The sequence below is a fragment of the Maniola hyperantus genome, chromosome 5 (genome assembly GCF_902806685.2).
Source record: "Maniola hyperantus chromosome 5, iAphHyp1.2, whole genome shotgun sequence".
NCBI classification, from domain to species: domain Eukaryota; kingdom Metazoa; phylum Arthropoda; class Insecta; order Lepidoptera; family Nymphalidae; genus Maniola; species Maniola hyperantus.
In genome coordinates this window covers 7,705,099-7,727,879 of record NC_048540.1, presented here as the reverse complement: position 1 = coordinate 7,727,879, position 22,781 = coordinate 7,705,099, and the positions used below count along the sequence as shown (strand labels likewise).

The window sequence follows — 22,781 nt, the reverse complement described above, 5'->3', positions numbered from 1 at the left end:
ACACTCAATTTTAACAACTTTACAGGATGAAAGAGTCAACTTGTTTCCTTCAGCTATAAATAGTGATTATATATGTCAGTGTAGGTGAAGCCTCGCTAGTGGGATACCTTGCGAGTCACGGCGAGCTAATGGTGGTGGCGGTGGTTGTAAAGGTTCAGCCGGGATGGGCGGCAGTGGTCGGTCGATGCTGGCAGCCGTAGCGAGTGGCACGGGTGGTGGTACACTGGGAGGTCCTGAAGCAATTGAGCGTTCTTCGGGGGACGCTGCGCCGCTACCCGCCACTGAGCTTCGGGAAGTAGTCTTTGTTAACCCAGGTCGGCAAACGGACTGAAAAAAAAAAACTCTATTAAAACTCTACTTTTCCTCTTTCATTGAAGGGATTTAGAATTTAAATAGGTATCTACAGTAACCATTTAGCAGAAAATACGTCCCTTAAATATTCTTGCCTCATTGAGGTACCTAACGCCTGCGCCTATTCAACAATAGATATTTCTTCCAGCTTTTCCCAAAGTTGAGTGAACATTATTTACCTGCATACGTTGGAAGACAAGTTCCGCAAGATGGCGTCGGTCCTCCTCTTGCGTATCGCCCATGAACGTCGTGGCGGAGTCGTTGAGCTCGATGATGTGCTCTCGACCGTCCTTGCCCACCACCAGTTCAAGCGCACACACTTCTAGGCCTCCGAATATCTCGCTCACCTAAAATAAACCAGGTTGTTCATAGTTAAATTGATCATTATAAGATTGTGAGGCTGGTGTGGCTTAGTTGCGACATCGTGTGTCTTGCGCGCAAAATAAGTAGTCCAATCTGAACACGAAGCGTATGACTGCGCATTGTGCAAAAATAGATCTCTGCCGGACTTGAGTAATTTGAGGTCACAGATAATTGAGGATTTAATTATCTGTGACCTATGCAAACCACCTTGCAACTTCAGATCGGACTACTTATTTTGCTGCGCGCAAGATAAGTAGTCGATCTATCAGTCGATTCTGCTAGTCAGACATTGTTGATCCAAGTAACTGTTCTTATATGGTCGAAACAATTTTTAACTGAAAAAATGAGCCAAAACTAGTTTTAATTAAAGAACAACGACCAAAACAAAATTTTAAATCTGGCCTCCTGGCTCCACATAGCCTTATCTGTCCTACCCCTAAAATGTTTATAAATGGGCTTAGCCAGAATTCTCGCTTTGCGCTTCACAAAAACACTCTAGTCTCTAGGGGTACCTACTTATAGTCCTACCGAGAAAACTGCGTTCGGAGTCACGGCGGTGCTCCGATGTTGTTCTGGGCCACACTTGACCTAATTTTATAGCATTATTCATTAAACTTAATGATGATTTATTTTATTCCAGTGAAGAACTTTGATCGAAACAGCCAAAACTATTTTTTACCAACTTCTATAGTCAAAAGTATTGATGGTACTATGGTTAATAACTTAAGTTATGCAGACGATATGGTTCTGCTGAGTCCATCAATTAGCGCACTTAGAACGTTGATCAAGAATTGTGAGTCGTATGCTGAGTCACATGGACTTATATATAATGTGAAAAAGAGTGAGTTATTAGTTTTTAAGAGTAAAGGTAACTCGCCCGATGATATCCCTCCTGTGACTCTTAACGGAGTCCCCCTGAAAAGAGTCGCAGAGTTTAAATATCTAGGGCATATTGTTACAGAGGATATGTCTGATATAAAGGACATAGAGAGGGAGCGCAGGGCAATGGCGGTCCGATGCAATATGGTAGCCCGTAGGTTCGCACGTTGCAACAAACAAGTAAAAATAACTCTCTTTAAGGCATATTGCCAAACTTTCTACACGTGCAACCTGTGGGTGACATATACGCAGAGGGCCTACAACGACTTGCGTGTCCAATACAATAATGGATTCAGGGTGCTGATGGGGCTGCCGAGGTTCTGCAGTGCATCGCTGATGTTTGCGGAGGCTCATACTGACGATTTTTAGGCAATCATGAGAAAAAGAGCAGCTTCAGTGATGAGCAGAATCCGAGGTAGTTCCAACGGTATTCTGAAAACCTTATCTGAAAAACTAGATAATCCATTTATGAGACACTGGGTTGGTTTGCACATGCACTCTCAGTGTCTCATGATTGGTAGATTCCTAGATAAATAAAAGTACGCATGAAACAACCTACTTACTAACATAGTCATTAGCAATTAATTTTATTACTAACAAAATGGATGTAATATCTGAAATAGAGATGATTATTATTATTATTATTATTATTATTAAAAGTACTTTTGACTGTTTTTTTCCAGTTAAAAGTAGTTTTGACCGGATGAGAGTGTTGACTGTAACTTACCTCATCGATCCACATCTTGTATCTATCGTTCATGCCAATAGCTTCTAACATAGCGGAGCCTTGATTAGTTTTCCAATTTCCGGATATAGATTTACGCCTAAAATATCATAAATACAGTTTTTTAATAAGGCTGAAAGAAATACGAAAAATTAAGTAAATCCATATCATCTTTGCTAAAACTGTTTTTCGGTTACGACGGCAGTCAAAATGACTTTATTTCAGTTATCGATTCACCCTGAAACAGTATTTATTTTTAAATTTTGTAAGTCTGTCTGTACACGGTCACGCTAAATCAATGAACGGATTTGAACGCAACTTGACACGTTTTTATAAAAAGTTTAATACCTACATCGGTTGAACATAATAAGGAAAAGTTTTTATTCTGAAAAAATAGAGTTCGTTCAGCATTCGGGATGAAAAGTTTGGTCGATATTACCTCCTCAATAATATTTCCTCAAATCTTAACAATTATTTTTCTTTAGAAATGTTATACTGTCAGGTATAATCTCAGTAAAGTGATGACCTAATGAATAGTTTCGGAGATAATGGATTAATTAATGGAAGACGGAATTCCTTAGCGGGTACAGCAAATCAATGGCGATTAGGGCTTATTAAAAAAAGACTTTTAATCATACCTATAGGCACATATATCTTAATTTCTTCGCTAACAGTAACAAGTTCGACTCTGGTTAAAAAGTTGGTAGGTATCTACTTTTCAATGCAACTTAATACGGGTTTCATTACCATGCAAAACATTTCCTAAGGAATTTTATAATATTCTTGTTTGATTATTCTATGGAATAGGTAAAGCCGTCCTTGCGAAGCCTGGGCGGGTCAACTAGTCTTTAATAAAATACAGACGGTTTTCCCTAAGTTTTTCCTGCCAACACAATTCATGAATATCATTATGTTAACACGCCCAATTTCTTTGATAAAAGAATAGAGGAAAAAGAAAAATCGGTTCAGATTGGTGTCGCGTGCAGTGCCTGCGTGAAACATGTAGTTAATATGCTTTACCACAACACAAATTGCAAATTTTAGTCAGGCGATTTGATTTATAGCACAAAAATAAAATACTATAAAAAATATACGCTATACCATATTATTATAGGTAGTACATGGATTTATAATCTTACTTTTAGTAAGATTATATTTCTGTTTAATTGACTTAATTTTTTTAAATGAGTTACTTTTAGGTAAGTAGGTAAGTACCTATAGCATAATTTGATAGGTAAACATAGAATAGAATAGGGTATATTTTTATTCAAGTAAACTTTTACAAGTGCTTTTGAATCATAAAGATAATATGGATAGCATGAATAGGTACAGAATAGGGGGGAAAAAATTACTTAAACTAAACTGTACTTAAATTTTAAATTTTAATAAAAAACTTTGTTTTAATACTCACATAAAGGCTTTGTAGTTGGTACCAATTCTTTGGATGTGAATGTCGTACTTAGCATCGATGAATGGCTCTACAGTACTATACGTTCCCAGCATAGCTACTACCCCTGCAATATCCTAAAACAAAAGTTTAATAAACTGAATATCCATACTAATATTGTAAAATATGTGACTATGATTGAAAGGCTGAACCCATCTTGATAAAATTCAGCACAGATGACTTGGCCTAGAAGATGGACGAAGCACGGCTTTAAACCATGGAAAACACAGGGTTCGTCCGGGATTTATTCCTAAATGCACGCGGGAGAATTCAGGGGCAAAAGCTAATACGTATGTACCTAATGAAGCTGAGGCAAGTCTACTAGTCCCTACCTACTTAACCAACGAGTAACATAAGCTACTTTTTAACCAACCTTCAAAAAAGGAGGAGTTGTGTTTTGCTATCTATGTACACCGAAATCTCCACATTTCAGAACCAATTTGCGTATTTTTTTTAAACGATAGAGAAACTTAGTGACATAGTCCTATAAAAAAATTGGATTCCAACTCCTCAATCCTGATGCTGCAGAGGACCTGACCACCAAAACTTACGGGATTTAGAAACTGTCGGTTATAAATTGATATTGGAGGTAACTACCAAGTAAAGACTATTGTTGAACTCGAGGACCGAACTCCTCAACCCTGGCGCTGTAAGGAATTGCATTTCTAGATCTTGGTGATTCCACGGGATTTTTAAAGAATCATCCGTTTAGTTAAATGTTTTTACGAAATTTGATACATAGATACCTCGGCGACCGGCCCCCGGGAACAAGCTACTACGGATAGGCTACTTTTCATCCCGGAAAATCAAAGAGTTCCCAAGGGATTTTTAAAAACCCAAATCCACGCGGCCGAAGTCGCGGGCATCATCTAGTTGTTATTAAGAGCAACTTCCATTTATGTATTTTCGTTACTATCTAATCTCGTTGAAACAAAGCGATCATGCTAATATTATCAGTCCATTGTGCAGTACAACTGAAACTGCAGATAATGTGTTTATAGTTTTATACTGTAGATATACGTTTGAATACGTTTACCAATTTCAAGATCTCCTTTTAAAGGACATATTTCTTAAATTTTCACTGAAAAATCATAGGACTGAAAATGTTTTCGTAGAGGTACCTCTGGAGGAAATGGAGAGCTAGGAGTATTATAATACTCCCAACTATTTTTCACTTTTATGTGATTGATGCGCTAATTTGGTTTTACACATTTTCTAAACCAAATCGTCAGGACCGAATGTAATGCTATCCTTTACCGTAGAGGCCATTATGATAAGGATAGCACTATTTTCGAACCTGTCAGCTTGGATTACAAATAGCACCACGTATATAAGCAAGATCTTGCACCGAGTCTGCAAACTTCCATAATACGAGTTCGTATTCGTACGAGTCAAATTCGTACGAAAACGCATTCAAGTGCAGTCGGCCTTATAGTCTAAACCAGATAAAAAATTAGAGTTTCTTGAAATCCCGCGGACTTGGTGAGCCTAATACAACTGCAACGTTACCTGGAAGTCGGCCAAAGAGTCCACTTTCACCTTGGCCACGCCGCTGTGAGCGTGGCCGATCTTGATCACTACAGGGAACTTCGGCGCCATTACCTGTTAACAAACAAATTTGCCTTATTACGTATTGCAATTGTACTACTATAAAATTCAAAATTATTAATAATCCATTTGCTTAAATATTATAAGTGCGAAACTGTGTCTGTTTATCCGCTAGCTTTTCACGGCCCAACCGTATAAGCAATTTTGACGAAAGTCACCTACAGAGTTAACTTACATCCCAGAAACGGACATAGACTACACTAGCTTGTGCTCGCGACTTCGTCTGCGTGGACTACATAAATTTCAAACCCCTATTTCATCCCCTTAGGGGATGAATTTTCAAAAATCCTTTCTTAGCGGATGCCTACGTCATAATAGCTATCTGCATGCCAAATTTTAGCCCGATCCGTCCAGTAGTTTGAGCTGTGCGTTGCTATATCAGTCGAGTCAGTCAGTCAGTCACCTTTTCCTTTTATATATTTAGATTTATTCCGGAAAGTCAAAAAGTTCCCACCGGATTAAAAAAAAATTATATTCACACGGACGAAATCGTGGGCATCGCCATATAGTTTAAAATAAGTGTAACTTTTTCACTGTAACTCTTTAAAAGTATTTTTATTTATGTAATTACTACGAGTAGATGATGCCTGCGAATTTGTCCACGTAGCTTCGATTTTTAAAAATCCTGTGAGAACTCTTTGATTATTCGACCAGTTTTTTTTTATCAAGGAAATTTTAGGTCTAAACCTAAGGTAGGATGTCGATGCGTTAAGATAGGCTTTAGGTAAGATGTCGATGATGTTGCAGTTGGGAAGTTGGCGGTGTTACTGTAGACGCCACTCCCGTGCCTCGGAGAATTAAAAAGTTTTGCCATACCTCCAATCGTCCAAATAAAAAACTTTATTTTAAAAAATATGCCTTATTATAAAATCTGTAAGTATCTCAAAAAATATAGAAGTTGTTAAATATTCATCAAACACCATAATAAATAACAATAACCCACTGAAGTTACTATTATAAGCAATTACTTCATGATGAATAATAATAGGACGGCAAACTTCTAATAATATACCTACCTAGATTATTGTGTGAGCAATTAAGTATTGTACCCAATCATAGGTTTACGTTTGTTATTTGTAGAACTAAATTATGCTCGCGACTTCCGCGTGAATTTAGGTTTATAGTCGCCAGAGAAAATATTAGATTTTTCGGGATAAAAAGAAGCCTATATCCGTCTCCAGTATATGCAACTCTGTAGCTATAGTTACCAATTTCGTCAAAATCAGTTAGTTAATCGGATAGGCCGTGAAAAGGTAAGAGACAGACACCGATACACTAATTTCACATTTATAATATAAGGTAAGTATCCGCGATTTCGTCCAAGTGGATAATGGATACTTATAGGTTTTTTTTAAATCCAGCGGAATATTTTTGATTTTCCGGAGCAAAAAGTTATTTATTCCTTGAGTTATTTTATTCCTTTACTAAATCAGTTCAATCATTAGTTTATAAGTTTAGGTTAACATAATATTGCTTATTAGCCTCTCTCATAGGCTAGATTGTAATGGTAGTAAAGTTCTGGTGTCAGCCCCCCAATTGTGTAAGAATAACCATTTCATGGCTATCGCAATCGTCAAGAAATTCTGCCCTTTGATTGGTTGATTCGCTGTTTACATTTTTTCACAGACAATCAAAGGGCAGAATTCTTGACGATTGCGATAGCCATGAAATGGTTATTCTTACACAATTGGGGGGCAGGTCAGTACTTTACGACAAAAAAAAAAAAAAAAAACAATCATTGTGGCGTGAAGGAATAAGAAACATCCAAACATCCAAACTTTGTCATTATTTTAGATATTATTAAGAATCCTAATACATACTTAATCTACCTTTTACAAATGTGAAAGTTTGGTTGTTGATACTAATCCTTATAGGATTACTATGGATTTTGTTCTTGTTCATATTACGCATTGAAATGTTAGTAAACATTCAGTATTTTGAAATCTATTAATATTATATTTTAGAAATACTTATGCAGGTTATATGACAATTGTAAAATTAAACGAATAAATTTATTAAGAATTTTATCAATTTAAATATTTTTCATAGCAGCTATGAAAATTACAAAACAGATAGGTAGGAAGGTACCTACCTATAGGTACATGTATGTACCTAATAATAATATACATCGGTACATACAATATTAGATGAGGCTTTAATGCTATTACAGCTTTGCCGTATCCACAAGGCAAAGCTTTCCAGAGTTATTTTAAAATGAAAATTATTTATTTTACGGACATCTCGCATCACATGATTCACAAAATATAACAGCCTGAGTCAGTGTCATTCGATATCTTCTTCCGAGATCCTTTTTGTACAACGTTTAAGATATCAACAAGGCCTTCTGCAATATTTTACAGTGACATTTTGGCCTACAGTGGTAAGCTACATTAGCCAATATAAGTAAGTATGTCACGTAAAGTTACAGCCCGAATTAACCTCCCCACCAAGGAAATCAAAAAAGAGCTAAAAATCTTTTATGTTTTACTAAGTAACAATGATGATTAAGATGATGGTGATGAATGATTAGGTATGTAAATGATAGACCGGCATGTCTATACAAAATTATGTACCTATCTATTTATTATAGTACAAAATTGACGCTTGATACCAAAATTGATTTTCATAATTATCTATTTCCTTGTGTATTTTCAAATTATTGTTAAGTATTTAAATTTTGTTTCAAAATTGTTATTTCATACTTAACTTTCTTAAGAGCTTATACAAGTCATGGCAAATTTTAAACCACGCAGAAACTTAAATATTTTATTTTATAAGTTCGTGAAGTTGACCGATTACATACCTATTGTATGCTAGTTATTACTGCAACCATTTTAACAGATCTAGCCTTTTCTCCCGTGTACGTATGTGGTATAGCTTATCGTAAGTTCCTATGACTAAACGGATTCGAACTAGTCATAACAATCATTTCAACAGAAATCGTTTACGTCCATTTGTCAGAAGGTTAGTGGATATTGGCGCTTATTCAATAGAAAAATCTATCATAGGCTAAATCGAGATACTTAATGATCGATAAATCAAACATAAAATTTGGTGATATCTTTTGGTTTACTGCAATGGCGCTTCACTGTGCAATGATGTAAGATGAAAAACCTATCAAATTAATATCTTCTTATTTTGCGTTATGGGTTTTAGTAGCGCCACAACAGATCAAAATAAATCTTGAAGAAATATTACGACATTCACAGGTGACAAAATTTTCTACTGCGCTGCGTCTCCTTGCTCGGCTTAGTTTAATACCTAGAAAATAATTTTTCGAACAAATTTTAACTTTTATATTGAATACAATCAACCAGTAATTTAGGCAGAGTTATCTAAACAATGCAACATAAAGATATTTAAATCGCATTGCTTATGAAGTGAAAAGTGAAAACTACTGAGAGCTATGTCTACTTACCTACTTACACATAGAGAAGTTATTAGAAAATGCGAAAACACTCTGGCATAATAATATGCAGCGTTGAAAATAGACATTTTTATGCCTTGGAGTGCGAGTGTGCAAGATTAAACAATAACATTCTCGAGAATATGTACGAGGCATTACAAGAACCTATCTCGGACTAAAAAGTGGAAGGTATTATTCTTTTTGCCTGTGCAATGTGCACTACTCATAACTATCCAGGATGACTAAGGAAAAACAACAACATTCTTCTTGCTGGTGTATAAAATATAATAAGTTAGCTAATCTCATCGTACCGTCAAGTGATAATTTTTGCACGGATCAAATAACCGCACGAGAAAAATGTTTATTCTAGGATTATGAAGTTAAGCGGAAATAATTACATTGACATTATGGAGAGACGCTTGTCTTTATGTTCTCGCCATGACAGACATACTGTGTACTGTGTAGGTATTCTTATTCAAAAGTAAAAAATCATGCGAACCGAGCAAATACAAAAGAGGCAGCGATAAGTTTAAAAGTTGACGTTAATCCTTAAGACAACTTTTCTTTGACACTTCTTCTTCTTCTTCTTCGCTCTGGGCTGGTTTCCGCACTTAAACGTTTCCGTCTGTTGTGCGTGCATTGCCCCTCCCCGCTGAAGTCTTCACTCCAGCCATCCAAGCTCACTCCAGAAGCCGAGTAGACCGCCCAGGTTGCCGAGGGCTTCATGGAATGAGGTCGGGGAACCCAAATGGCGTTCGCGTTGTTCTGCTACGCCCGTGCACTCTAGGACCACGTGCGTCGGTGTTTCGTCGACCTCCATGCATGCCCTGCACAAAGGACTGTCGGTGACACCTATAACGAAAAGGTGTTTGTTTAGTGGGCTATGCCCTGTTATGAGTCCCACCACCTTTCTAAGTTTACCTCTGTCCAGGCGGAGTAGTTTGTTAGTTTGCCGTTTGTCTATGTTGGGGAAAGCCTCTTTGGCTTGCCTGCAGTCAGTTGTGTTCGCCCATAGTTGGGAATGCTCTTTTTGTGTTAGTTCATGCAACCAGGTTTTATACTCACTGAAGGGTATGGGAACAATAGATTCTGGCCCCATCACCTTCAATGTCGTAGCCTTTCGTGCTAGTGCGTCGGCCGCCTCGTTTCCCTGGTCTCCATCATGTCCTTTGACCCACCTTAGGGTGATGTCGTTTGACATGGCGAGTGTTTCCAGAGTCTTGTGGCAGTCTTGTATAAGTTGTGAGGTCGTCGAGAATCTAGCCAAGGCTTTAAGAGCAGCTTGGCTATCAGAGTTAATGTTAATTTTAAAGTTTGTTACCTGTCGATTGGCCACGGCTATAGCCGCGGTCATAATGCCCACACACTCTGCTTGGAAGACAGAGTTGTCCTTACCGAGTGCGTGACTTATTCTCATGTTTAGTTCTTGGCAGTAGGCTCCAGCTCCTGTGCCCGTTTTCGTTTTGGATCCGTCGGTGTACACTTCTATTGTGTCTTGTGCTGGCTTCGGATCTAAGTTCTTCTCTGAGTTTATCTTGTAGTTTTTGTCTAGTATGTGTTGTTTTTCGGTTCTGTCGCATTTCCACTGCAAACGTGGTTCTTTGTTTATGCTTTGCCCTAGAATTTTAGTGTGCATTGTGTTTTGTTCTTTCCAATGCCCTGAGGTTTTCAGTCTCAGGGCTGCGAGTGTTGCTTCTTCTTTGATGTGTATGTGTAGGGGCGGAATGCCCAATATGACTTCTAACGCTGCTGTTGGTGTGGTACTCATGCAGCCGGTAATGGCGAGGCATGCTTGTCGTTGAAATTTCTGTAGTTCTTGCTGGGCGGTAGTAAGGAGAGTTCTTGGCCACCATACAAGTGCAGCATATGTTAGTGAACATCTTACTACCGATAGGTATAACCATTTCATTATCTTTGGTTTTAGCCCCCATTTTTTCCCTAGCATGCGTTTGCATTGGTTTAGTATTGCTAGTGATTTTTGGTTTTATCTTCTGTATGCCTTTTCCAGCTGAGTTTGCTGTCCAGTGTCACACCGAGATATTTTACCTCTGCGGACAGTTCAAGGCTTGTGTTAAACAAAGTTGGTGGTTTGGTTAGTTCAATTTTCCTTTTGTTGGTAAACAGTATCATCTCTGTTTTCTTCGGATTTACTGTAAGTTCGTTTTCATTGCACCATCTTTCTATTAAGCGCAAAGCTCGTTGCATGACTTCGTATAATGTGTTTTCTAGCTTGCCACTGATTAGGATGGTGAGATCATCTGCATAACCAATGGTATAGAACCCACTTTTGTTTAGTTTGGTTATCAGGTCGTCAACTACAAGGTTCCATAGTATTGGTGACAGGACACCTCCTTGAGGACAGCCTCTCGCCACTATGCCTTTTGTGACTCCGTTGATGTCTAGTTGTATGATTCTCTGTTCTAGTAAAGCTCTTATCCAGCTGCGTATGGTTTTTGACGCCTTGTATCTTCTCAAGGCTTTGTCTATGCTATCGAAAGTTGTTTTATCAAAGGCTCCTTCAATGTCTATGAACACGCCTAGTGTCGATAATTTGTTTTCGAGGTCATGTTCGATTTTGGTAACAACAGAATGAAGTGCGGTTTCTGTTGATTTGCCCGTACTGTAAGCGTGTTGATGTGAGTGTAAAGGTAGATGTTTTAAGGTTCTGTCCCTGAGGGACCTGTCGACAAGTCTTTCGAGCGTTTTTAGTAGGAAAGATGTAAGGCTGATTGGTCTGAAGGACTTCGGCAATGTGTAGTCACTCCTTCCAGGTTTTGGTAGGAAGACCACTTTCACTTCTCTCCAGGCCATTGGTATGTATTTGTATGCTATGCAGGCCTTGTATATTATTTCCAGCCATGGTGTCAGTTGAAGTTTTCCCCATTGTAAAAGTGCTGGGAAAATGGTGTCGGTCCCTCCTGTTTTGAAAGGGTGGAAGGTGTCGATAGCCCAGCTGATTCTATCTCGCGTGACTATGTTGTTGGCAAAGTCCCAATCCTCTTCTATTGGATGGTGACCAAGGGTGCTTCCCCAGTCTGTTGAATCTACTATTCTACAGCCAGGGAAGTGTGTTTCGATGAGCGTTTCGCTTATCTCTTTGTCGTCCTTGGTGTATGTTCCGTCCGCTTTCCTCAGTGAGCCGAGTGTGCGGGTGTTGTCGTTTGCTAGAATCTTGCGTATGCGAGCAGCAGTATCGTTTGATTCTATGCTTGTGCAGAACTTATGCCAGGAAGCTTTTTCCTTTTCCCTGACGCGTTTATTGTATTGGTATTGGGCTTCCTTATAGTTGTCCCAATCTTGTTCTTGCTTGGTGTTTTTGGCTCTGTTGAAAAGATGTCTGAGTTTTTTCCTCATTCTTTCCAGATCAGGACCCCACCAGTTGTTTTTCGATGGTTGCTTTATGTTGTTTTTCTTTAGGGGACAAGCTTGTTCATAGCTTGTCTTAATATATTTCGTTAGTTTATTTACGTTTTCTTCGATGTTGGCGATATCATCGATGTCTTGTGGTTTATTTACGCCTATCTGATGTGTCAGCAGGCTTTTGTATTTTAATCTGTCGGTTTTTCTTGGGTTTCTCCTTGGTACGTGTGGAGTTATCATGAGATCTAGCTCGTAGCATATCCGCCTGTGGTCAGATAGTGAAGGCTCGTCACTGACTCGCCAGTTTTTTACCTGATCTGCGGCTCTGGTTGACGCTAAGGTTATATCAATTATGGTTTGGTACCTACTCGTCACGAAGGTCGGTTCGGTGCCTATGTTAATAATTGTTAGGTTAGTGGTTAGTATATAGTTCACAAATTGCTCACCACGTTTGTTGTTGACTTTGCATCCCCATAGGTTGTGATGCGCGTTGCTATCGACAGAGATAATTAAATCGATGTCGTTATCCTCACAGTGTATTACAAGTTCCACCAATTCTTTTGGTGGTATTTGGTCTTCGATGGGCATGTATATTGATGCTAGAACCACCGGTCTTGGCGGTCGCCCTATGCCTTGTTGTATTCCATTATTTATTTTGACTGCTGTCAGATCTCTGGAACAGTATTGTGTTAGTAATAGTGCTGTAACACAGCGTGGAATGTAAATGCATGTTCTCGGTGGTTCGTCATTACTGTGTGAATAGATCTTACCATTACAGCTTCCGAAACCACATATGGTTTTTCCCCTGACCCACGGCTCCTGGATCAGGGCGATGGTCTCGTCTTCAACCTTCTTTGACACTTTTGAGATTGTTGATCGCGGCGCTACGTATGACAAGGTTTCCGCGGGGGCGTGTTCGTGGGTGGCTCTGCATCAACTGTTTGGTTCTATAGGACTTAACAGATCATAGTGGTGACGCACCAGTACACGTCAACTTCGAGAAACAGGCATCATCGCTCTGTATATATTACTATTTATGGTTCGCCACAACTTGTGTATTGAGACCTCTAGCGATTGAACGACGCCGTCTACTCAAACTTAATATCCTTTGAGTTGTTGTTTAGTGTTTACGCATTGTTACGTACCAGACGCATCAGTCTTAACACGTTGCATACAGGGGAACGAATTGATGAGTAAGTTTTTCACAATACTTGGACGCATTTTTGCGTCGTGAAGTCATGGGTTTATTTTTCTACGCCGATTTTTCGAGGACATTTTGTTACACGAATAAGCACGCGGCGCCACGAGGCCGGCTATAATTTGCACCATAACAAGGATTCTTATCTCCTGATCGATCTATATGATAACTTTGCGGCGTCTATGGAAGCATTCAATTCAAATATCAATACCGTCGTCGCTCAGAATAACTCTTAATGACTATAACCAGGCGAGAAATAGTATTGCACAAGTCTAGATGGCATATATTGTCCTCAAAGGACAAGACAATTGTCATTTATCACTATAATGACTGCCTTTGATGTTATCTCACCGCCATGCATTTGTATATTAAGAGTGTATCTAAGTATTATATAGCTGAGGTGTTATCTACCTAATTATCGGAATTGAGCGTACAAGTTAAACGAATGTGAACTCATTACTACTACTGACCTTACTTAACGTGAATAAGTAGTAAGGAAGAACCTACCTAACTAGGTACTTACCTACTTTAATACATACCTACTTTAGCATCGATAAAGTTATCACCTTGAATTAGTTTATAGTTTCTATCCGGCTTTGATTAACCCAATAGATCTATTTAGTATCCAACAAAATATATTCTTAAACGTTCGTCCATCAATGCCTTTTTTGCTGGCCGCTGCAGTAATGTATTAAAACACATTTCTTTGAAGTTAGGTTAAAAAAATCTAAAACGTTAATTAATTCAGAGCGCGACGGCACGTGTACTAGTAATTAATTTCTGTTATGTATGAGTTCTTTTTATTTTACTTAATTAATAAAATCGCATATGGCCAGCGTGGTAGACTATGGCCAAAAACCTTCTCACTCTGAGAGGAGACCCGTGTTTTGTAGTGAGCCGATGATGGGTTGATCATGATGATGATGATGATGATGAGTTAAAAAATTATAAGTACTTATTAGTTATTAATTAGCAAGTTTAAATTATAATTGGGTTTGTGGTATTTATAGTTTTCTCGATTATTGAAGACCAGTTTAGAATTTAGATGAGTGGTGCCACCCAAGTAGGATCATCGAAGTTATTAACACGCTGTGGTAAAGAAAATATTGCGTTAATCTTGGCCCGACCTATATTGATAAGGACAAGAGGCATCTACAAACAGAGGTACGTGCAACTAATTGAAACCTATTTATGTCACCTGACTCCTTCGCAAATCACAATTAACGTCAATTAAGGAAAATGTTTTATTTGTAAGAGTAAGTATACCTATTGCTTGTTATAATCGAGTTATGTTTAAATGTAGTGTACCTATCTATGTAATAATGTGCTCGGATAAACCTGATCAGGTTTTTGATAGACCGGAATAATCTTAATGTAATATTAAAAATGTATGCTTGTTGATAAAGTCATTGTAAAAGTATAATTTTGGTAGGCTTTAAAGGTAGGTAGGTATTGTACCTCAGTTAATCAATTTAAGTATAATTTTATTATAAGGTTAAATCCGTTTGAAATTTGAATTCCTCCGTGGTTCATTTCCAGCCACGTAGGAGAATTCATCATCATCATGATCAGCTCATAACCGGCTCACTACAGAGCACGGGTCTCATCTCAGAGTGAGAAGAGTTTAGGCCCGGGAGAGCTTAGGCCAGATTGAACCCCCGACCTCTAGAATAGAAGGCCGACGCCTTATCCACTAGGCTATCACCGCTCTGTTCAAGTTTTTTATTAATGTCGACCGCATTTTGTTTCCAATACCACCCAATACACAAATAGCTTTAGCAACAATGTTCATCATCATCATCAACCGATAGACATCCACTGCTGGACGTAGGTCTCTTGTAGGGACTTTCACAAGCCACGGTCTTGCGCCGCCTGAATCCAGCGGCTCCCTGCCACTCGTCTGATGTCGTCCATCCACCAAGTGGGTATTCTAACGCTGCGCCTTCCGGTTCGAGGTCGCAATTCCAGCACGTTGGGCCTCCAACGTCTATCGGTTTTCCAAACCATCTATCGGTTCATGATGATGATGATGATGAGGAAGGTAGGTAGGGTAGGTACCTATTCCTTTTCCACAAGTTTAATTCTCACGAATCTCAGTTCTTCCGAGTAATCTTCGTCACTAACGGTTTTGTAACGATAAGCAGTCTGCAACGTATAGGTACTTTGTAAGAAGCTTCATATGTTCAGAATGTACTTTGAAGTTTATAGATCCGGTGGTATCTCTTGTTTACATGAGGTGCGATCGGCTGATGTCATGCGTGAAATCTAATTTTGATGAATCACCGGCTTTTACCGCGATGCACCGATAAGAGCTGTGCGCTGTGATATCACAGCAAGGGCTTCGCCTGGCATACCGAGGCCCACGTGTTAACTGAAGTTATTGATGGCAACAGTGGGCGCATAATAACTGGTCCGACACAACGAAACGTTCAGTCACTGATTGCCCGCTACATAGGACGCGTGTCGATGTAGACGCGAGCCGGTATTGCGCGGGAGCACTTACGATAAACAGTTTTACACAACATAACCTTATTCGATACATTTCGGACCCCATATAGTGAGTTACAGTGAATGCCACAAACTATTGGATACCTACCTACTATACAGGCTACATACTGAAAGCAAAACTGAAAAATCTACGTGTGCAGGTGCAATGTTTATTTTGTTATCGATTATTTTATTGATATTTTTACGATATTTCATATTGTTAACATCAGTAGATAACTAGGTATATTCTACTGTAAGTTTCATTCAACAAATAGGCTTTTATAGTTTTTAGGGTTCCGTTCCTCAAAAGGAAAAAGGCACCCTTATAGGATCACTTTGTTGTCTGTCTGTCTGTCGTGTCTGTCAAGAAAACCTATAGGGTACCTACTTCCCGTTGACCTAGAATCATGAAATTGGGTAGGTAGGTAGTTCATATAGGCCAAGTAAAGGAATAAATCCGAGAATTAAAATGTGTTCATGAACAAATAATTTGTATTTTCAATTTTCAAAGAAGATAACTATACCAAGTGGGGTATCATATAAAAGGGCTTTACCTATACATTCCAAAACAGATTTTTATTTATTTTAATGCATAAGTAGGTATAATAGTTTTTATTTATCGTGCAAAATGTCGAAAAAATACGACCTTAGTACGGAGCCTCCATTCCCTGACCCTCATTGCGCGAGCCTGATTCGCACTTGGCCGGTTTTTTACTTTTTAAGGACGGATTTACGGATTATAATGATCGGTGTGACGCCTGGATAATATCATAAAAACTGTATTTTGCTGCTCAGGTAGGTACATAATTGCAACTATGTGGATATTGCTTGTAAACCAAACGTGACATATTTTGTAAACATCGCTAGCGGTTTGGTTAACGTCCTAACATTCAATAACTGTTAGTTAATAATTTCCAGGTTTAGACTAGCATTCCAAATTTAGGATAGACTGGTTGAATTTCTATGATAAATTTAAAAAACCTAGTTGATTCTGTGTAGGTGTGTATTTTTATTTGTGTAAATATACAAAACCTTGTAGTTTTTATATGGACACTTTAATTTAAATTATACTTATTTTCAAGAATTTAAAATATATTTAGACATTCTATCTACGAAGGTTTTTGAGTATAATCATTAAGTAATTTCTCTGGCTTAAACAAAATAGGTAAGTAAAGATATTTTCCAAAATTAATTTATCCCCATATTTTTTCCGTATATCTAAATTACACCGCAGGAAGTCACACTGTTGAATCAAAGAGGCTGTTGATTATGACTACTATAAAAAAAACCATAAGATCAATGTAGAAACATTCATATCAATATTGTACAAAATATTACAACATAGGTCTATTGAGTGTGGTCGGAGAAGTGCAAAGACCTGCCAATAGAGGTGAAGGAAGCGCGTCGTTAGCGATCCCGCGGGACCCACTGGCTCTATTGATTAATCAAACGCCTTTATTGCATAATGGTCAAGATTCGCTCCTTGACGTAGGTACTGATCGTTCCCACTCATGACTGCCAGCAAAACATTTTGCTAACGACGATGCGCGACCTATGAATAGTTTCTGATGGTGTGGTGTATTTTATGAAGAAATTGAATAAATAGCTATATCCTTATGTGCTACTTATTCATGAAATATAGTGGTCAGATAAAGCATATTCCAGTCCAGTATCCAACTTTAATCTGGAATATGGAATAATTCAGACCACGTTGTCCATTCTACTCTACTGCTGGCTGGGATTAACTGGGTTTCTGGATTAAAATAATGTGAACTGGTTGTAGTAGAAAAATCAAAAATATGAGCCTAATGCCTAAATATAAACAACCTTTTAAATCATCGAGATTTGACTAGTAAGGCAAGGCAAACCACTATATAGAGTATCTACCACCAATTCTGATGCACTACTCTAGCATGGAAACTTAATAAGAGACTCATGGCAGTTATTAAATAAATCGGTCAAATTGCATACAAAACAACTGCTCTGTAAAGTTGTCTGACACCAGCTCGCAGGTACTAGGTTCGACGACCTCCCTGGCGCAGTGGTAAGCACTCTGGTCTTATTAGTGGGAGGTCCCGGGTTCGATTTCTGGCAGGGGTTTGGAATTTTATAATTTCTAAATTACTGGTCTGGTCTGGTGGGAGGCTTCGGCCGTGACTATAGTTACCACCCTACACAAAGCCGCGCTGCCAAGCGATTTAGCGTTCCGGTACGATGCCGTGTAGAAACCAAAAGGGCATGGGTTTATTAAAAACTGCCACACGCCTTCCAGGTTAGCCCGCTTTCATCTTAGACTGCATTATCACCACCTACTACACCACATTTTGAAATTGCAGCAAGGGTGCCCACAAGGGGTAGCTTTACCTGAATAAAATTAAAAAAAAACACCTAATAAAGATTATTAAAAAATCGGTGAAATTGAATACAAAACTACTGACTGCACTAAGTATAAATAATGATTTATAGATAGTTCACGTAGGACAAAATGCAAGACTACAGGAGTAGGGCCCGATGTCATACATGATAAACAGAGCGTATCACTACATATTCTATTATTGTACTCTTACGCTATCTATACCAATATATATAACTCTTGAGCGAAACAAATTACGGGATCCCTCTTTCAGAAAATGGGAACGTTTTTTAGGAAATGTGTTTAAACTTTTAAAAGGGAATGCATCGCAGCTAACACATAAATAACGCTATCTCAATCACGAAACTTTCTTAGCATCTGATGAGAATTCCTGGAATGATTAGTTTATATAAAATTCCGTACGAGATTAGGTAGCGCCTTATTTTTACCCGACTGCGCCAGAATGATGAATTTTGTTTTTTTTTTAAATTTGCTTACTTGTACATTACATGAACTTTTACCAGTGGACCCTACACTAGGAGATAACCTGTATCGTAGGGTCCGAGTAAATGTTTACTTTGGTTTACTTTTTTATTAAAGTGGTTAAACACGGAAAATTAGTATATTGATGGCAATGTTTTTCTGGTGTATGTATGTACTTATGTATAAAAAAAATAGTGGCGTCTTCTTTTAGCCATCGATGTAGCCTAAAATCGATTTAATGAATGAGGCGTCGTTAGTTTCGTCTTAGTTCTGGACTCTGGTAGTGACACTGGGTGAGTGACGTCAAAAAATAACAATTTGGTAGACGCACGGTTGACGCTATAGCCACCAAAAAGCACCGAAAGCTTATAAAAAGGCGCAGTCTGTGTGATCGATTTTGATAAATCAACTAGCTGATGCCCGCGACTTCGTCCGCGTGGAATTAGGTTTTTAAAAATCCCGTGGGAACTCTTTGATTTTCCGGGATAAAAAGTAGCCTAAGTCACTTCCTAAAGTCACTAAGCCACTTAGCCCTAAGTTCACTAAGCCCAGGTCTTTATCCGTCACCGTTGCGACGTGATTGAAGGACAAACCAACAAACCAACAAACCAACAAACCAACAAACTAACAAACAAACACACTTTCGCATTTATAATAAGGGTACTGATTAAAGTTTGTGTCTAAAAAATCTAAATACCTAGAAGTCGATCATTTATGGCTGATCAAGCACTTTCCTGCCAGTAATTTTACCTTATATATATTTATGTACCAAAGTAAAGCCAAATTTTACTCGATAACATTATTCAGGTTCGATACCAGTTTGGATACCAATTACTGCACATTCTATAAAATGCCTTCAATGTGGAAGTCCATGAGATGCATTTTAATACGGACACTGTAGTTACAAAACTCGTTTTGGTTTCCGTTTTTTAATACATTAGTTACCAAAAATGTACACATAGTCACACAATAAGTTGACATAACGCTATAAATGTGGAGTTTACTTGTTCAATAGAAAAAACAAATTTTGTAATACAAAGTAATGAGTAATATTAATAATAAATTGTTATAATTAGAATATGTGTACAACTGTAAAAGAAGTAATATTAATTTAACTTAGTTTATATCAGATTCAAATTTGGTAGGTGCAAGGTCCACTTCTATCATTTGAGATTTTTAATTTCTTGTTTTTTCATGTAAGCGGATTATATCATAATACATAGGACCGTTCTCTATGTACCTAGTGATTACTACTGCATGAGTGAACTACACATATCACTTTACCTCACGGATTATTTACAATGTAAACAATGGTGCCATCTTTCGTAATAGTAAATGTTCTGACGCAAGAGTTAATTCCATACACAATAATTATATAATTATATAATAATATGTCATACCTATAATATGTAAGGTATCTACTATGTATAGCAATACAGTTTCGTTGACTTGGTAAATGGGTGTATAAATGCTGAAGGCATTATATTATTGAATATATTATTTTTCGTCATAAGAACTACCTATTTGCTTTTGCACTATATATAACTACCTATTTACGCATCACAAATCAGTTTTCAACTGTTAGCCTATTTTTTAAATTGATTTGAATTTTTGGAAATAGTATAAGATTATTAATTTATTTATTGAAGGTAGTTTAATAAAATCGATATTTAATGCATTCGATGTCGTGATCTTTTACAAGTAGGCCATCTAGATAGATTTTTAAAAATATAGCTGTTTTTATTTCAGTCTGGAACCTGAGACTGGAACCGATTTACCTACTGAATACCTTCAGTGTTTAGATCACGAACTGGATAATTAGATGTTGCGATAGCAACGCCCTCTAATTAAATAATTTATTTTGCCGTTAATTTTTTTTTTTGGTTTTGGTAAATCTCTCGATAAAACCTCTACACGAGACCGGTGTCGAGAAAGATTTGGGAGACATTCAATTATTTGTTATAATATGTACAAGCCATATACCAGCTTTTCTGTGTGATTACAAAGTAAAATTTAAATAAGTACCTATGTTACTTTTTTACTACTGATGATAATATCCACAACATCGTCCGCATGGATTTAAAATTCCCGTGGGAACTCTGATTTTCGGGGATAAAAAGTAGTCTATATCCGTCTCCAAGCTATATCTTTAACAAGTAGGTACCTACTAGATGATGCCCGCAACTTCGTCCACGTGGATTTTTAATTTTGATTTTCCGGGACTAAAAGTAACCTCATGTCCTTCCCCGGGATGCAAACTATCTTTGTAGGTCAAAATCGATTAAATGGATGGGTCATGGCTATAGCAGACAGACATACACACATTCGCATTTATTAAAATGTATATATGGCTTTCTAATGACTGCATTTTTCTTACAATAAAATCTTGACCGCCAAAATGGCTAATATAAAGATTCAAATTGAAGAAATTTATTTTCATGAAGAAAAGGAATAGGTACCTCTATCATGTTAGAGCTTTCCAATTTAATTTATATTTCCTTGGGATAGTGAAAGTCGCATATGCTAACGGTATATGAGATATTCCTTAAGTCGTAGCTCTACTGGCGTGGAGCGTCATGACCCTTGATAGTTGACCCTGTATACGGAAGAAGTTAATCATGAACTAGGCCCGCACTCCTCTGTAACTATGAATTATGACGACGTCGATGCTATTTCACATGCCAATTGATGATAGGTGCGTATAGTACTCTGTCCCATTGGATTTATTAATAAATATAGCGCTTAACTGCGATCCTACCTGCTGAATTATAATTATGATAACTGATGATATCGCGCTAACCTGGAAAGGTTAGTTTTTTTTTTACAGACTAGCGCTTGTCTGCAATCAGATTTGCTGGCAATAGATGATGCAGCCTAAGATGACACTTTACTTATATTAAACCCATATCCCTAATCGGTTATTACGTGGCAATGTACCAGAATACTACTACTTCCAGTAGGATAGTCAGTTAACTAATCGTGGCCGGAGTCTCCATGCAGATCACACCTTAGTTTATAAATTATAAACTAAGTTAAACACACGACCCCCTCACTTAAGAGTCGAGGTCACAGTGCGCTTTACTGCACGCTGAAAACAAAGTCTTCAAAAGAATTTATTACTCTATACTCTGTTATCACGTTTTCAAAATCCGACTGCGGTTTGCATCAACAGTGTTTATTAAATAAAAATTGTAGTGTCACTCGGGATGATGATTCTAACGATACCCTTTTTCAGGAATTTAGAAATTATGGTGGAATAAAGAAACTCATTTATGTACATACATAGATACGTGAACTGAAAATATTAGGTACTACTATAATACTAACAATACTACTTTTTTGGGTAGGCGTGTAAAAAGGTGTTTACTTGTATGAAATACATTATTTTTCAATAAGTTTTTATTCTAAACCCTTTATGTAAAACTGTTGTTTAGAACTATTTCTCGGAGTTATCGATGTATAAAATATGCATACATATCTACGATTTGAAATGCAATATTCTCACAGTTTTACATTGAAGTAACCAAGAAGAATTTATTACCCTATAATATTAATTGTTTCAATGAATATTGTACGCATGAGTGGCGAGCAGTCATCTTGGATATATCAGTTGACCCAATCTCGAGAATAACCAAAGGCCAAGTTCATACTAGAAGAGTTAAGTATGTGGACGCGGAAGTATGCTAACCAATTTGTATCAAACATAAACAAACTTTCGTCTTATCTTCGTGTAATTTTAATGATAACGCGATAGATTACTTGAGGAATTATCTGCAAATATCGATGACGGCTGTTGCAAATTATGATAAAGTATAGATTAATATTATTTCAAGGTTATTTTTCCGTTATAAATATCTAGACGATGCCCGCGACTTCGTTCGCGTGAGTTAAGGGGTTTTTAAGAATCCCGTGGGAAATCTTTGATTTTGCGGGACAAAAAATAGCCTATGTCCGTCCCTGGGACGCAATGTATCTCTGTACCTTGTCAAAATTACTTAAACAAATGGGCCATGAAATGCTGCAGACCGACAGGTATACACACTATCGCATTTATAATAATTTAGGTACAAGATTAGAAAGTAGTGCTTCTATAGAATAAAAAGCTAGGTATAGATTAAATCA

At 37.6% G+C, this 22,781-nt stretch overlaps 2 protein-coding genes and 1 pseudogene across 3 annotated transcripts in view; 2 read left to right on the top strand and 1 right to left on the bottom strand.

Moving 5' to 3' along the window:
• Nucleotides 1–22,781, bottom strand: part of Syn (synapsin) — a 111,385-nt gene that overhangs the window by 5,746 nt on the left and 82,858 nt on the right. The window contains exons 8-12 of the mRNA XM_034968897.2: nt 5,274–5,366; nt 3,729–3,841; nt 2,321–2,417; nt 531–698; nt 108–327 (exon numbers count right to left, since the gene is read on the bottom strand). Of these exons, the coding sequence (XP_034824788.2) occupies nt 108–327; nt 531–698; nt 2,321–2,417; nt 3,729–3,841; nt 5,274–5,366 (691 nt within the window). The remainder of the gene's footprint in view (nt 1–107; nt 328–530; nt 699–2,320; nt 2,418–3,728; nt 3,842–5,273; nt 5,367–22,781) is intronic.
• Nucleotides 1,336–2,130, top strand: LOC138402377 (uncharacterized; annotated as a pseudogene).
• Nucleotides 15,718–22,781, top strand: part of Timp (Tissue inhibitor of metalloproteases) — a 77,025-nt gene continuing 69,961 nt past the window's right edge. The window contains exon 1 of one of the 2 annotated variants that reach the window (XM_069498926.1): nt 15,718–15,984. The gene's annotated coding sequence lies outside the window, so the exon portion shown is untranslated. The remainder of the gene's footprint in view (nt 15,985–22,781) is intronic. The other variant, XM_069498925.1, reaches the window with a different exon arrangement.